The following is an 18,246-nucleotide window of genomic DNA, read 5'->3' as shown; positions in this document are numbered from 1 at the left end:
TTGTTCACCGTCCAATCAGAGGATCAGAGGAGCCAGTCTCCTGCCCCAGTCATAATACACCCTGATGGGAACCCGGCACTGTTGGACACACTCCATCTGCATCTCCTTCTAGATAACACTACACACACTACTGTTTTCATTGAGCATTTGTGTAAACTGTGAACATAGCTGCCAATGAAGTAGCAGGGACTCTTTTCCACAGCATTTCTACACATAAAAGATTCATTTAGATTGGTCAAATCCTCATATACATTGTTTCCGGGAGTATCACAGCTATATAAAGGTTTTCTTGACTGTGCACCTCAACGGCGAGCCAAACCACTGCCTCAACGATCACAAAGAGATCAAAAAGATGTCTCAAACGCAAGCCAGATGAATCAGCAGTGGAGACTCCAAGCATTAGAAGTGCTGTCATAATTGTCTCTGGAAAATAAAATCACAGGGACATTCCCTTTCTGTGTAGGCATACAGTGACTAATTTGATTAGTGCAGCACTTTCTTGCTCCGCGGAATAACATCGCAGACAAATGTGGTCACCTTGAGCAGCCAAAACCTCAGTGGGGTCGTAAAAGAAAAGAAATCGAACAAACACAGCATAAAAACCCCCCCTGAAAAACAAAGACATGATTCTCTCCCAGTCATAAGGGGAGTTCAAACAGCAGCACAAAAAAAAGGGAGAGCGTGATGGGCCAGATTTGGCAGTCTCTCCGTCGCCCGATAAGAAAGGCTTGTTGAGAGGTAAAGAAAAGAATCTGTGGCACACATCTGCAGGGCCACACTGAACACGCACTAGTACAGTGTAGCAGGACAACAGCGGTGCATCTCTGCGCAGATAAAACCCATCCCGCCAGCGATAAGCTGCTCTTCTCTCAGATTACATAAGCGCCAAAGCACTGCACCCTTTGGCCCCTCCGACAGAGCAGGAGAATCGCACAATGCCTGAAGCATCTGATGGGCAGGATTAAAGTCATATCTAAAAGGCGCCAGGGCCAAATCACACAGACTCCACTGCGTCTCCGCATCTGTGCGTGCGCATATATACATACACAAAAAAACACGTCCGTATATTCCACCTGATCTAATGTGGTTTAATTATGAGTTGTTGCTAACAGATGCTGTAAAGTCCTCAGGATTCAGCTGGAGCCATGTTGCAGGGCTGCGGTCATCCATCCCGCCAAACTCATGTAATCTCGCTTCTTTTGATGCCACAGTAAATCAGTGGCACGCTGAAATCGGTTTCGAAGCCCCTGAGAGTGTTTTTGGTAATTCTTACCTGTCAAGTCTCTGCCCAGCTTCCTGAGGTCCTTTGAGAGGTCATCGAACTTCACTTGAGAGGAAAGGAAAACATCTTGAGGTTCAGGCAGGGGAAAGATGCTCTGTTCTGTCCCAGCGTTCTGAAGAGAGGATAAAGAGATATATAAGAGTAAGATGATATATGAGGAGAAAAACACTCAAAAAAATGGATTATGGCTTTAGTTGGTCCAAAGAATGTAACTATATTTAAATGAATCAGTTCAGTTATGTTTGTGTATTAAAACCAAAAGATAATTTAGCTTTAATCTGTTTAGTTATTTAAGTTCAACAACTAAATAGATTAATAGATTACCTTTATGTAACAACATAAGTTTACTAAAATAAATATTATTTCTTTAAGGTAACCTAACTCTGCTACGTGGAACCTGCACTGAAAAAAAATATTCAAAGATGATTCCTTGGATTTACTCAATTTTTTTACGTTAAGTGGTTGTAAAAAATTTATTTAGGCTGAATTTAAACAAACAATTTAAGTTGAACATTGCTCAATTTAATTTGTTTGTTTAAATTCAACACAAATAAATTGTTTGCAACAGTTTTGCATGAAACACTTTTTTCAGTGTGTTGACAAAAAAAAAATATTTTTTTTGAGTGAAAACTAGACTAAAACTTAGTTTTTAGTGTACTCTATAGTCTTGTGTACTGTAAATATCTTTAATATATAATATAAATATTAGTTCACTCTACTTTTAAAAAGAGTTTCTTAAAATGTGTAAGGCTACTTTTTTAAAGTAAATGAACTATGTGCATAATTCTAAAAATTAACTCAGCTCAACTGTTCCAAGTTTTAATGGGTTTATTCACTCTTAAGTAAAGCAAGTAATATCCCTTTTAAAGTGTGCTCACTAGGAGATTGCATGTATTTGATCAAAAACAGAATATTGTGAAATAATATTAAAATATAAAATATCAGTTTTAAATTTACACATATTTTCCAATGTAATTATTCCTGTGTTGAATTTCCAACATCACTGATTGCTCATTTGGTGTACACAAAACACATTACAATGTTAAAAACAGACTCAATGTTTTTTTTCTAGATTTTTTTGATGAACAAAAAGTGAATCAAAAAAGAGAATAGGATTTATTTAACATTCTAAATATATTTAATGCCAAATTTGTTCAATTTAATGAATTGTTCATTGTATAAAATTATGAAATAGAAACCTCAAGCTTAAAGTGTCATATTTTTATTCATAGGTTTTGAAAAGAATGCTTTAATACAATTTTATTAGTAAATATAATGACTAAATGTGTCATACATTTTTTTCTTCTGTTTATGCCCTCCAAATGCCCTTACAGTTAATTCTAATTTTCGAAATTAAAACACACTTATCACAAATGAGATGTATAGAGATTGTTTATGTATCAGTGAATAAATTACCTGTTCAACTCAATTTATAACAATAAAAATACCTATGAATATATTTATGTCCACATTGACGAACATTAAAAATCTCTATTTTTAGTTTATGGATTTCATTCGGCATTACCCTTGTAACCAGTAGATGTCCTAAGTATTCTAGTAGTGCAGCTGAGCAGTGAATCTTTATTTAAAAGTATTAATCTAACCAAATGAATTTAGCAATCACAGTCAGTGGTGAAATAAAAACAAACTATTTTCCCCAACCTAATTTTTTTTTTAAATATTTGATATTTAATATTTTTATTAAAATTTTTTCATTCATTTAAATATATTTTAAAATAAAATTTGTAAATAAATTCCATTTATTTTTCATTTATTGATTTAAAAAAATATATATTTTATTGAAATTTCCACAAATCTGTTGTGCTAAAAAAAATGTGAAAGATTTGTGCATGTGAAAGGAAACATGTCCATGTTTTACCTCGTCAAAGTGATGAAGATAGTAGGACACAATGTAGTCCAACAGACTAATGTGATTTTCCTGTAGATTAATAAAGAATAAAGTCAAAACTGATATCAAAACAAACCATGGTGAGGCCCTATCAAACACTTGTTTAGTATATTCATGAAATAGAGCAAAAATGTACCCTGCTCTTGACATCTTTAAGCTTGGGTAGAATCTCAAGGCCGAAGCCGTCGGCCTGTCCTCGAGCACGACTGCCTCCATTCATATAGTTTCCCAGAGCAAGAACCAATCCCATCACTTCCCTCGTGCTGTCTTTCTCCAACAGAAACTAAAACACAAAAAAAAGTTTGTGCATTCATCACATTTTATTTCAGTCAGGATCACTTTCATCAAATATATATATGGCTATATTGAGCATACAGTTTGTGTTGGTAGGATGGATCTGTTCTGGGCATAACTCCATGCGCCCATCTATGAGCGTTCATATACAATTTTTATTGATTATGAGTTATTATAAATGTCAGAGACATGAGGCTGATTACTGTGTACTAGGCTAATACTTCTAACTGATATCAGAAATGACCTAGGAGGAGTTGGGGATGGTGGAGGGAGTGTAGAATTACTGAGCACCCAAACACTAAAGACAGACTGGATGCATAATTTAAATCAAAGATGGCCAAAGTATAGACCCATTGACCCATGGTAACCTTTGATTTGGCCAGCTATCCCATCAGAAAAGAGAGGGAGATTGATGGGGAGGTGGTTGGGGTGAATTTTTCTCACAGAGATCGACATTTTGAAATTAACGTAACCTTTTGTTTATTTGCTTTATTACTGCACTGTAAAACCCAACAGTCATTTTTATCAAATGAAATGAGTGTAGTTAACTCAACATTTACTAAAAGTTAAATCTACTCATTTGAAAGAGCTTTGAGCTCAGTGTTGAAGGTAATGAGTTAATAAAATACCTCATTACTTCAACTTAAATGGAGTAAGTTCACAGTACTCAAATAGATTAGTTTTTTTTAAAACTCAAATGGTTTGTTGTAATCGTTTTCCTCAAACTGTTTAAGTTGCCTGAACTTATTGGGTTTTACAGTACTCAGTTGGTTTGAGTTCTCATCATTTATTGGATTTTACAGTGTACGCTACAAAAAAAGCCAACTGATATTAAATGATTTAATTAAATGCTGTAAATGAATCAGACTTTTAAAATGTAAATACTGTCACTTAACAGATAGAGGACAATGCATTGTGAGCAAATCAAGTAAAGGCAGGAGCAGCTCGACTAGTGTTTTTAATAAGTTGATTATTAAATATTACATATGATACTGCATTAGTTAATACACTGCAAAAAAATATTTAAAGATGATTCCTTTGATTTACTAATTGTTATTAAGTTAAGTGGTTGTAAACAATTTATTTGGCCTGAATTTAAACAAACAAATTAAGTTGAACATTACCAAATTTATTTGTTTTTTAAATCCAACCCATATAAATTGTTTGCAACAATTTAGCAGAAGTCATTTTTTTCAGTGTATGATTTAAAGCAACGTTTTCTAGTTATTTTTAAATATTGCATAATTAATTAGGAAATTATCCATGGCAAATTGAATATATACAAGTTTAATATACAGTTGAAGTCAGAATTATTAGCCCTCCTTTAAATTTCTTTGTCTTTTTTAAATATTTCCCAAATAACAGAGCAAGGAAAACTTCACAGTATGTCTGATAATATTTTTTCTTCTGGAGAAAGTCCTATTTGTTTTATTTTTGCTTGAATAAAAGCAGTTTTTATTTTTTTATGTTTTAATAAATATTTTAAGGTCAACATTATTAGCCCCTTTAAGCTATATATTTTTTTTAATAGTAGAACAAACCACTGTTATACAATAACTTGCCTAATTACCCTGACCTGCCTAGTTAACCTAGTTAACCTAGTTAAGCCTTTAAATGTCACTTTAAGCTGTATAGAAGTGTCTTAAAAAATATCTAGTCAGATATTATTCACTGTCATCATGGCAAAGATAAAATAAATCAGTTATTAGAAATAAAGTTATTAAAACTAATATGTTTAGAAATGTGTTGAAAAATCTGCTCTCCGTTAAACAGAAATTGGGGAAAAAATAAACAGAGGGGCTAATTATTCAGGTGGGCTAATAATGATGACTTCAACTGTATATATTTGGCCCACAGCCCTCAATCAAGTTTGCTTTTTGGCTTTTTGGAAGTTTAGGCACCCCTGATTTAAATAGACTGCTGTGACAGATGTCAGAACAGAATTGGTACATGTGAGGAATAGCTGACTGTCAGCTGATGCAAGCTTAAATGACGTGTCCACCTGAATTAACACTATACTCCATAATGAAGATGTTTGTGCATACCTTCATCCACAATTGTAAGCCGCTATTGATAAATGTGTCTGCTTAATGAATAAATGTAAATGTTGGAAACAAAACACTTAAGGCCTGTTCAACTCAATCTATAACAATAAAAATAAATATGAATATATTATGTACACATTGACGAACATTAAAAATCTCTATTTTTAGTTTATGGATTTCATTCGGCATTACCCTTGTAACCAGCAGATGTCCTCTGTGTTCTAGCAGCGCAGCTGAGCAGTGAATCTTTATTTAAAAATATATTAATCTAACCAAATGAATTTAGCAATCATAGTTAGTGTAGTAGAATAAAAACAAATGAATTTCCCCCACATTTTCAAAGGATGCAACACAAAAATGCAGAAACTAGCAATGGAAACTTTTATTTTGTATACTTCAGATTGCTAGCCTGGCAATAACTTCCAATTATTTGTATCATTATTTCCCATGTTATTACCAATTGTTTTCTAGATAGTTATTATCATTAAATACTCTTTGAAAATAGAGCTTAACATCAAGCAGTGCTTCTCCATAATGTCATCTGTAGCTTTAAATTGCGTGAGCCCATTATATTTGAATGTATTCTGATGGGATCTCATTGTTTTATCATTTATTACCTGAGATCTAAAAATCATTCTAGAGGGTTGCCAATGATATAGTTTCTCTACATCTTTATCGTTATAATTGTAGTCTGAACTGCTGTTTTACAATGTTTAGAACTCTATTTTTGTCGTTATCTTCATAGTTATTGTGCTTTGTGCGAACGGGTCCTCAGACCTGACTTGAATAAATGGCAGCTGCCTGAAAGACTCAAGAATGCCAGCATTGATACTTTATCAAATGTTTGATAATATCTGAGGTCTGACCCTTTGAAAGTGCCTTTGTACCTTGCAGACGTGGTGAATAATCTCGGTCTTGCGCTGTATGGAGGCGACGGCGTCAGTGAACTTGGACTGAAAAATGAAACAGTGAACTCGACTGGAGAACTCTGGAATCTGGGAGAGTTCATACAGAAACCTGTCAAGGGAAAGCAATGAACATCTGTCAGCCTTAAGTGCGTGGTGTTGACAACTCTACTCTGTCTTTGACTGTCCTTAAATGAAGGAACTGAAGAGAACTAGACATTGCATAGAGCCTATAAAAAGTGCCTCTGTAAGTGACAACTGATGTATCACTAGTCGCTGGTTGCATGAAAAAGTGAGTTATCTGGCGTGTTTCTGGAGTTTCTCACTGTTCAGGCTTGTCCAGTAGTTTGACCTGCTCTTCGTCTGAGGTTTCATAGTGTTTCTTAATCTTCTCTAACTCCTCAGGCTGGGCTCTCTGGGAGAAACAGAACAGACACAATCATGTGACAACTGACCAATGAAACACACGTAAACTTATGAAACCACACGGGAACTATCAATTATTTAGTTATGTTGAAACTGAAACTATACAGAAAAGAAGGGCGATACAGAATGTGCAGGCTTTTTGTCCATTTTCTGAAGCGATTTTTGAGGGAGAAATGTGTTTGGAATGGATTTAGAAAAGTAGAAAGCTTCAAATCAAGTCTTCAGGCTCTTTCACACCAGAAAGCAGTATTTATCAATACACAATATATAACCATTACTATATTAGTAGTCTTTTTGGCTTAGTCCCTTTATTAACCAGGGGTCACCACAGCGGATTGAACCGCCAACTTATCCAATTTTTTTTACGTAGCAGATGCCCTTCCAGCTGCAACCCAACACTGGGAAACACCCATACACACTCTACACTACGGCCAATTTAGCTTATTCAATTAATCTATAGCGCATGTCTTTGGACTGTGGGGGAAACTGGAGCACCTGGAGGTAACCCACATGAACATTGGTCAAATGCCAATTGACCCAGCCGGGGCTCGAACCAGCGACCTTCTTGCTGTGAGGCGATCGTGTTACCCACTGCGCCTCTGTGATGCCCATATTAGTGAATAATTTTGTTTACTTCTCAAAGCATATTAAAAACCCCCAAAAGTGATTAAAATTACGTTTCTTTATGTTATTGTTATAACTGTGATGTGGACTGACTGTTATTCTTTTGTATGTATTTTTAATTAAAAGCTTATCATTATGGTGTGAATAGGCCTTTAGTGATCTATAAAAGCATTATCGTAAATATTTGAATGATAAATCAAGCTTCAGTACAAATTAAGTTTAATCAAAATTTTTTTTTAAAATGGAGCAAAAGTTTATGTAATAATGAGACATTTACAATGAAAGTGAATGTTAAGTGAACATTAAAATCCTCTTAAAATCCATTTAATACCATATAGCTATAAAATATGAACAAATGTAGATTTTCATGATTCTGTGTGGAATAAAGGCTTAGTTATTAAAACTTAAAACTAGGTCAGCTAGCGAAATGCTATGCAGGTAAACCTCACTCCTCTGAGCTCTAAAGGTACTCTAGTGACAGACGCTAGAGGTCATGGTCTTTAGCCTCCTTGTTATAGCATCCAACTCGCATGCGGAAAGTCACCAGTTCGATCCCAGGTCAGACCGTGTTGGGTGCAGTAAGACCGGTGGGTTACACATGGGGGCTCGTCTGGGATGGGAGTAAGGTTTGGAGGGGTGAGTGTAACGGAGGCCAGCTAGCGAAGTGCTATGCAGGTAAACCTCACACTGAGTCTCACTGCTCTAGTGACAGACTCTAGAGTCCATGGTCTTTAGCCTCCTTGAGCAACTGACTCCCATTCAAAGAATCACTGGTTCGATCCAGGGGCGTAGATATAGGGTGGACGGAGGGTCCCCACCAATATCCACCAACTACTGAAATGTCCCCACCAATAATTTAATTATCTTAAAAAACATCGCGCTGTCAATATAAACGTAGACATATGCTAAAAGGGTTAAATCATGTTCTCTCCTCAAGTCGCACCGCCCCAAAACACAAATGAACATTGTGATTGGCTGTGCCTTTCCCTGCTGTCATGTGAGAGGCTGCTTTCAGATACAAGCAGCACCGAAACAACTATGTGTGTGACACGCACAAGTGAGGATGGCGGGAGCAAAAAAAAGGTGGACATAAAGAGTCCATCATGATAATGCCGCTATTGCTAGTGTTTTCACCACTTTTACGGTCAGTCAAAGGTTATAGCAGACTGATATAGTCTGTGAACAATATTCTCTGAAAGCTAACTGCAGAATAAAAACCTAAGTTACATGTAAAAGTATATGACTCTGCCAGTTCTCCTAATCTCTTAGAGTAGCATCTCCAATTACAGCCTGTGCTCCATCTTTTAATAATACTATGAGACATGATTAATTCGTGTTAAAAATAAACGAAAGTCTTTAATAAACTCTCTCTTTATCAGTTAATAAACATTATTTTAACATTACTCTTTCAAAAACTGAACTTTTTTGCAGTTATTCACCTGAGTAATTATTCATTCTGTTTAATTGAGGTATAAATATTACATTTGATTGACATATTAAGAACTAATTTTTTGCTGGATTATCTTGTTGGATAGTTATTATAACTACACTTTTTGATGTACCAAAAATATTTTCTACCATTTTGTCAAATTGCTTTATTTACACATGTGCATTTAAACTGTAAGTTTTAGAAATAATAAAAATACTTTGAATTAGAAATGATATTTTTTCATTTTTAGACTAAAGAAATTAAGAGTTCAGATTCCAAAACCTCTAAATGCCATGTAAAATAAGCATTTTTCTCAGCCTCGTATATTTATGTTTAGTTATTTCACTTTAAAGGTAATGGAAAGGACGTATTCGTCATTATAAAAGTAAAATCACTGATTCCACACACAGGAGTTGGAGAAAAAATATAATTTTAGAAGAAAATATTAAATGGCATTTAGAGGTTTTTGCATCTAAACTCTTCAAATATGAAAATATACTTATTTTTAAAATACAATTTTTTTAATCATAATTTTCTGTTAAAACTTTATTAGATTAGACTTTATTCAATTAAAAACTGAAGCCTATTGGTAAACAACAAACTGGCCAGTGCATTCAACCTTCCTCAGTGAGAATTTGTCCATTTGAATAATAAAATAAATTCAAACATAATAATAATAATCCAACTTTTGGTCTTTCGAACCATCTGAACCCCCCCTCAGCTACGCGCCTAATTATTTCATTTAACTTAATAAATTGTATGAAGAAAGGATAAATTAATAATACATTTTAATAGCAGTTAAATAATTAATAGCGATATATAAAAAAATTAATAAATAAATAAAAAAATAAAAATAAATTATATATATATATATATATATATATATATATATATATATATATATATATATATATATATATATATATATATATAAACAATAATTATTCTTGCCAGGGGTGTGGGGGGATAGTATTCACTTGTCCCCAGTCCCCACCAATGTCAAGTGCAAACCTACGCCCTTGGTTCGATCCCAGCTCAAATCGGGTTGGGTGCACTTGGTTACATTAGTAATATTCAACTTCAACATCTATACATACAATAAACCACACATTAAAACAGCTTTACAGCTCAAAGGATGCATAACAATAAAGTTATTTATATAAACTTTTAATCACCACACTTCTGCTTTAGAATCCTTAAATCTTGCCTTAATTACTTTCATCTCAAGAGTCTCAGGAAATAAAATGAAAAGTATTCATTATTTTAAACTTTTTTAGAAAGTATAAAGTATTTACTTTTCATGTGTTTAGGCCTGTAGCCAGCGTGGTGTAAGGGGTGGTTTGTTTTTCTCAAAATGTGGACCTTTTTGCAGTTATTCGCCAAATTTTTAGTTATGAGATTTAAATACTGCATTTTATTGACATTTTAAGCACTATTTTTAGCTGGATTAGCTTGTCGGATGGTCATCATATTCATATTTTTTAAAGTACCAAAATATTTCCTAAAGCTTTAGAATGGAGAAATATGAATAAATACCTATTTTTTAAATACAAATTTATTACATCAGATTACATCATTAGAAAAAATAGGAATCTAATAAATTGTCATTTATTAGGCAAATGACAAACTGGAAAGCACATTCAACTTTCGTCAGTCAGAATTTAGCTATTTAAATAATAAAAAATTAAAACATAATAATAATAAAAGAGCTTCATGATTCATGAAAAAGTACATTTGATTGAAAATATTGGATAACAACAATAGCCAAAATAGTATTCAAATTAATTTTAATATGGGCTGCTTTTGGTGCTTTACACCTTTATATCATTCATTGTTTGTTTCAAGAATAAGGTCCAAGACTTAAATAAAAGTTTCTTGTAAAATGTTTTCTCTATTTAAAAACAATACAGTTGCGAAAGATGATTTCACTTACATCTGATTGTATGTTTTCTTGCACATCTGGATGTTGGACTCAAGAATAATAATAGTTTGCATTGACCAAAACTGATTAGCTGAAGTCACACTGATGTGATGGTCAACAGATGATTCGGCTTGGTCTTAAAGCTTTTGCAATGGGTTATTTTCACAATTTATGATGGTTTAAAATAGGACAAATGAGCTCATGTATGGGACACATTCTGGACGTTTGTCATTGAGAAGTGGTCTTTCGAACCACCCGAACCCCCTCTGGCTACGGGCCTGTATTTTTATCTGCCTTTTTAAAATTTCTTTGTATATTTAATTATTTACTCATATATCAAAGGGGTTCACAATGTTTTTGAATAATGTGTGTTCAAATACTCAAATCTGTTGATTTGGAGACTGGGATTCAGTGTCACTATACTTACATTTTCATACAGGGCTTCAATAGCATCCAAGTCAACTACAGTATCGTCCAGAGTCAAAACAGCTGTGTAAAGAATAAGTATTAGTGTTAACCCTAGACTGATTAGCTTTTGGACATGCCAGTGTCATGCAAACGATATGTGAATGGAAAAGTCTCCAACTACACATTTGAGAGCTTCGCCTTGTCAGAATTCACTGTGCAATTTACAAAAATCATCAAAAACATCTGCCTGTCTGACTCTGTTAAGCCAAGCTGTGATGATTTCAAGATTTGCAATGTGAAAAGTACATGTTCAGTAAGTGGGACTGATATACATGCCATAATGTGGAGAACCCGAAAGAATATTTCTAGTGGTCAACCACAAGACAAGTTTATTTAACAAACATACAGCCAATTTATCCTTAATAAGAGCTGGAGCCAATCACAGATGCGAGATATGTCTCTATATACTGAACTATTTCAACAGCATGTCTTTTGCTTAATCGAGGCCACACAAATATCATTTTAACATGTCTGTTTATTATTAGTGGATGAAAAATTAGTCTGGGAAAAATAAAATGAATCTGCTGAGCCGGTGGTCGTGTATTTTTCATCATATATAAGGCTGTTCGGTGTGATTTACCTTGCTGGATGTCCTTCATCTCCAGGTGGAGACTTGAGATTAAGATGCCCACAGCCTGAGAGCGCTTGCCATCCAGTAATTTAATGACCTGAAAAAGTTTAACAGTGAAAAAAAATCATAACCACAGAAAAGCATTTCTGAATAACTTGGATCATAATTTAAGCACATTCTGCTTACTCTGCCATATGAATACGAAGACTCTCATGCTTGTATTATGCAAAAGTGGAACGAACCAATAACAAAGAACAATTGGGAAACTCCAAACTTCTATAATAAAATCTCCCTGCCAAAGGTAACAATGGCACGATCACATTTCATAAACAGGTTCATTTATTTCCAATCATCCTCATTTCCTATATAATTATATCAATTTCAAAAGCAATTGTATAGGCATTTGTGGGATCACGGTATTACGCAAAAGCATTTGCGTCAAATTATTGCCGATTCTGTGAAGTGACAGCTCCAGATGAATGACGTTTCTGTTTATAGTAAAGCAAATGGATGAAGCGAACGAATGAAGGCATCAGTTAGCCATTCAAGTCATTTCTTTCAGGAGTGGTGCAAACTGCTCCACCTTGTGGACACTTTTTAGATCTGTACTTTACAAACTTTATGGTTTGATGTCAACAGTGTTGCCAACTTAGCAATTTTGTTGCTAGATTTAGCAACTTTTCATACTACCCTAGCAACTTTTTCCCCCAAAAAACCCCCTAGCAACAAATTTAGCAGTTTTTAACAATAATTTGGCTTTTGTCTATTTTTTAAAAATGACTCAAAAGAGCAGTGGCTGCAGGCTTCATTCAGTAGAGTACATTGCTGGCTCAGATTGTTTTTTATAACTGTTAATTTACTGATATTTGTTAACATGTATAATTGTTGGTAATTTAGGCAGCAATAAATTCCAATATTGCTCTAGTTGTTGTCACTTTCACAAATGTGTTCATTTCACAAGTTAAAAAGAGTAAGTACACAAGCTGTGATTGTTTAAAAGAATGTAACTGTTCATTATCAGTGTTATATTTAAAAATAAAAAAATCTTATCAAAAAGTTTTTGTATTACTTTTACATATAGTCGACTATATTTACATTGAACATATTTCCTATTTATATTTACTAGATGGACATATTTCAAATAATGCTTTTGCTGAGATGGCCAGTCAATTTAAGAAAACATTAATTATTTTGTATACTACATAAAGATGTAGTTTTGAGTTGCGATTATACAATGGCGTCATCACGCAAACTAATATGTTAATAAGAGTCTTTTTATTGTGCATCTGGATGTAATGTTTTAATATAATACACGGCTCCTCAGAGAGTAGAGACATGACGGGCTTACGCCTGTCAGATAGTACGCAATGACGTCACTGATATGCAAATTTAACGCGTGACGTCATTCGGCAACATTTAGCTATTTTTCGGGCAGGCTTTAGCTACATTTCATTGGAAATAGTTGGCTACGCTGGATGTCAACAGTCTCACAAACAAAAAGGTAATCTACTCAAGGGTTCCCAAACTTTTCAGCCCGCGACCCCCCAAATAGCAACGCAAGTGACTCGCGACCCGTAGATTCCTCGGAGGTGGTTATAAATATACGAACCTTGCGCACACAACAATCGGCCTATATAAACACAAGCATATTGACAACACAAAAAGTGCAACAGTCTAACAACCACATCATTTTATTGTAATTTATTAATTAGTTTAATTTAATATTAACCTCACCTAATGAGACTGGTGGGCACAATGTTTTCAGCACAAGTCTATTCTTGGTTTAATTTTAGAGACCACCACTCAGAGACCATTCTTAATGTTTAGTTGTGGCCTGTATATTCATTTGTAATGTTTTTGATTGCCATTATGTTGTCAGAAAGTTTAACCTGGTGCTATAAAATCAATCTGCTGAAGCTGACACTATTGCTGTTGTTAATCTAATGTAAACACACCGATCCTATGAAAAAAATTATTGGGGCAGAAAGGATGATGGCTTTTCATTTGCATGTTGTTTTTTATGTAACTATTAACTACAATTTTTTATCATCTGTGGATTATGGATAAAATATGGTAATTCTAATAGTTAAAAAAATTATTTGACTTTTTGAAATCCCCAAGCATCCCCTGTGGGGGTCCCGACCCCCACTTTGGGAACCACTGATCTAGTCTAATCCCATACGAAAATTAACCACAGCTTTATTATAGCAAAAAAAAAAGTTGCCATGTATATTTTTCATTAGTTTTTGATCACCATCTGTATGGTAGCTGTTATACTACAAGCTTGGCTAAACTGTGGTTAGTCTAGCATAATTATGGTTTATTTGTGACAGTCATGGTTTAGCTAAAAACAAACATGTTTATTTATTATGAATTCATTGTTGATTTTCATAGGTGACTATTGTTGGAGTAAGAGACACATTTTTCTTGTCAGGCTTATGGTATTTTATATTATGGGCTGAACTTCCATTTATTCATTCATTCATTTTCCTTCGGCTTAGTCTCTGATTTATCGGAGGTCACCACAGCGGAATGAACCACCAACTTCAAATTTAAAAAAACTAAAATCATTTCAAATTATTTTTAAAAAGTTGCACTGCAAAATAACCCATATTGAACACAGAATGAAAGACATATTTTCCTTGGGCTTTATTTTTGTCTATCAGGAAAATTAACATGATAATACTAAGGTTTTTGGGGTTATTCACAGTAAATTGTTAATTGGCTAACATTTTACAGTAACAGTACATGAATAATGATGTACTAATATGTAAACTAAACATTACTTTATTATGATCTAATGATGCATTAAGGCATGCACTAATCAAGAGCTAACTTTAACTACAACATGAGTCACAAGTTCATGTGTGAAGAATGGCTACCTTTATTACTTTTTAGTACATTTTTGTTAATTAATGTATTAATTAACTTTTTTTAAGCTAAATGTAACCAACATAGGCATCATGGTGGCACAGAGAGTAGCACGATCGCCTCAAATTAAGAAAGTTGCTGGTTTGACCCTTGGCTGGGTCAGTTGGAATTTCTGTGTGGAGTTTGCATGTTCCCCCCGTGTTCATGTGGGCTTCCTCTGGGTGCTCTGGTGTCCCCCACAAGTCCAAAGACGTGGTATAGGTGAATTGGGTAAGCTAAAATTGTTCAATGTGTATGTGTGTGAATGAGTGTGTATGGGTGTTTTCCAGTAATGGGTTGCAGCTGTATGGCATCCGCTGCGTAAAACATATGATGGATAAGTTGGCGGTTCATTCCACTGTGGAGACCCCAGATTAATAAAGGGACTAAGCCAAAAAGAAAATGAATGAATGTAACCAACATGAACTTATGATGTATGTTTATGTCATGACTTTACTTGAGGGGGCACATTATCATTAACTCATTCTAAACTACTCAAACTCCTTTGTTTAAACTGTTCATTTTGATGTAGATAATGCTTTTCTGTTGTTTTTCAATGTAAACACAAAACAGATGGACGTTAGGAGTATATAAGAATGAGTTAATGATAACGTGCCCCTACTAAAAAAGAGATGACAAGTTTCCTTATAATAACAAATGGTTGAATTCAAAGGAGAATAATGCCACCATAACCCACATTTCTGCATTTTATCAGACATTTATGAATTGACAGTAATTTTTTTTTTAATTACATGAACAAAACCGACAACCTAGCATTATATGTAGCTTAGCTATATATAAAAATCACAACAAAAAGTATATTAATCTACACTGTAAAAAAGTCTGGTTGTCATAAACTTTTAAGCTGAATCAAATTAAGCTTAGGAGTCCATTGAACTTATATTATGTTAAACTGACTTAAAACAGCTTGCGTAACTTCTAAAATGTAGTTAGAACATGATTAACTTTAGTTTAATAAGTTACAATGACCTAAAAACATATGCTGTCAGGACTAATTGATCATATAGATTTTTACAGTGTAGACAACACAAATGTGCATAATGAATGGCACAGGCATTCTGAATAAGACCCGCTCTGCTTTATGCCATTTTCTGATCTTGAGGAAAGAGCGGTACCTTTCTGGCTTTGGTTTTCTTCTCATAGGCATCAGATAGGGGCTTTCTTTTGGTGGGCGATGTGGCTTTAGCAAACAGTTCTGCAAACTCATTGGTGTTTATTATCTCTGGCTCCTTCAGGGAACTCCACAGAATATCGTTCCTAAAAAACACACAGATAACAAAAGACTTTATGTATCTTGAAAATTTTATATGGGGTTATCAAAACTGAACCTTCACACTTCAAAATACACTCATAAAAAGCTTTCTCAAATACTGGCATCTATAAAAGGCCAAGTTACATGAGTTATTTACTGTTGCTGGGCAACCGTGCCTGAGAGCAGGAAAAGGAAAATCAACAGGGGCTCAATGTGAGTAATCTGACTTGCTAAATTTTCTCTCCCATAAAAATAATTAAGGAGCCAGGACGACGGCGCACAGCTAAGCTTGACTGGGTTCTGCTTTGGCTTGACAAAATGCTCCGGGAGAGAGCAGAAAGCTTTCATGAGGAGTCAAATAACATTGCAACAGCACGGAGGTGGCCGGGGAACCAAATCCCACAGAAATCCACACCGCCACTAGAGGTCCTGGAAAGACTGTGGCTGCCCCTCATGCAGACAAATGTCTGCAGCGGTTGGTCTTTTAAACTTCCCATGAGGTCTGATGAGGGTAAGTTGAAAATGTCAGCATCACTTGTGGATGTATATTGTGTGTTTGAGGAATGTTGTGAGTGATGAACAGTGGAAATGCTGTTTATAATAAAGAATAAATGCAGGTAATGTGGGATGAGGATTATTTTAAACTTCAAAAAGATTTATGAAAATAAGAAATGTTGGCAAATCAAATTATACATTTTTCTTTTATGCCAAAATATAAATTTGAATATTAAGTTATTCTTTCCATAAAGACATTTAGTAAGACATTTTCCTACTGTAAATATTTCAAAACCTAATTTTTGACAGGGTAATATGCATCACTAAGACCAGGGGTGTCCAAACTCGGTCCTGGAGGGCCGGTGTCCTGCAGATTTTATCTCCAACTTGCCTCAACACACCTGCAAGGATGTTTCTAGAAGAGATTGATTAGATAGCCCAGATGTGTCTGATTGGAGATGGATCTAAAATTTGCAGGACAAAGGCCCTCCAGGACCGAGTTTGGGCATCCCTGGCTAATACCTTCGTTTAGAAAGCTTTAAAGCCGATTTCTGAAGATTTAAAAATTTTGAACCCTCAGATTCCAGATGTTCAAATGGTTTTTCCTTTCTTTCTAATTTGTCTATTAGACCCTTGTGACTGATTTTATGATCCAAGGCCACAAATAAGTGTAAGCACTAAAACCCTAACTTAAAAAATGTGACAATTGTGAAAATGTATATAAAAATTAATATAAAAGCTATCTAAAAATACTTATACTTAATTAACACCGAATGTGTCTTTTGTCCTATTGTCACAAAATCTTAAAATGTGCTAATACTACCAATCAGATTCAAGAACCAGACAGAACTGTGTGTGTATATGTGTACACTTATACATACACTTGAATACTTGTGTGTGTTTGTGTGTGTGTGTGTGTGTGTGTGTATATATATATATATATAACAGCTCTCGTCTAGCCTCTTCACCCTTGTGTATTACTCTGCCCACATAAAGCAACAAGCAGAGGACACTCTACAGTTTGACAAATTTTACTGCTGTTGAACAACATAATGTACTTTTTTAGTGGAGAATGTACAGTAGTTTAGATTGCAACTATGCAGTTTATTTATAAGGACCTGTCATTGAGCAGAACAAAGACGGTTAACGTTGTCAATCCACAAGATGGCGACAGAGACCGCATAAGAAGCCCTTACAGGAGAGGAAAAACCCAGCGTAATTTTAAACTACAGCTAATCAAATCATTATAAAACTGGCAAATGACTTTCTAAGTCAATCTCTCTCTTTTGTATGCTGTAGTGCTGTATTTATACCAGTAATTGTAGTGTATTGAGGGTGAGATAGGACTCATCTTAAAGTGTTTATACTGGTGATTGCCATCTGATTCTAATGACTCTCCTGTTTTCGCTACTACAGATTAGTTCAGTAAAAAGAAAGAAAGAAGAAATGCCTGCATGTGTTTAGCGTTTTCCTTATCACAAACACAACAGTCATTTAATAGTAATTTGCGTTGCTTTGGTTTTTTCGGGGTTAATTATTGTGATCTCCCGATTGCAACAAAGAAATACTGGGAAATCTCTGTAGACTGATGGCATTTCATGCTGTTCAACCTTATAATCTTAAAATGTGAGCATAATCACCTGTTTTGTCATCACTGTAGACATTACGCTGGACAATTAATCAAATACTAGTTC

At 34.5% G+C, this 18,246-nt stretch overlaps 1 protein-coding gene across 2 annotated transcripts in view; it reads right to left on the bottom strand.

Annotated features, from left to right (window-relative positions):
- fmn1 (formin 1) overlaps positions 1-18,246 on the bottom strand; it is a 43,647-nt gene that overhangs the window by 7,697 nt on the left and 17,704 nt on the right. For both annotated transcript variants that reach the window (XM_056481240.1, XM_056481239.1), the window contains 8 exons: positions 15,921-16,062; positions 11,884-11,971; positions 11,263-11,324; positions 6,762-6,850; positions 6,418-6,547; positions 3,328-3,474; positions 3,162-3,221; positions 1,274-1,394 (listed from right to left, as the gene is read on the bottom strand). In XM_056481240.1, the coding sequence (XP_056337215.1) occupies positions 1,274-1,394; positions 3,162-3,221; positions 3,328-3,474; positions 6,418-6,547; positions 6,762-6,850; positions 11,263-11,324; positions 11,884-11,971; positions 15,921-16,062 (839 nt within the window). The remainder of the gene's footprint in view (positions 1-1,273; positions 1,395-3,161; positions 3,222-3,327; positions 3,475-6,417; positions 6,548-6,761; positions 6,851-11,262; positions 11,325-11,883; positions 11,972-15,920; positions 16,063-18,246) is intronic.

Source organism: Danio aesculapii, chromosome 20 (assembly GCF_903798145.1).
Source record: "Danio aesculapii chromosome 20, fDanAes4.1, whole genome shotgun sequence".
Lineage (NCBI taxonomy): Eukaryota > Metazoa > Chordata > Actinopteri > Cypriniformes > Danionidae > Danio > Danio aesculapii.
The sequence above is the reverse complement of the archived record's forward strand: the minus strand, read 5'-3'. Positions and strand labels throughout refer to the sequence as shown.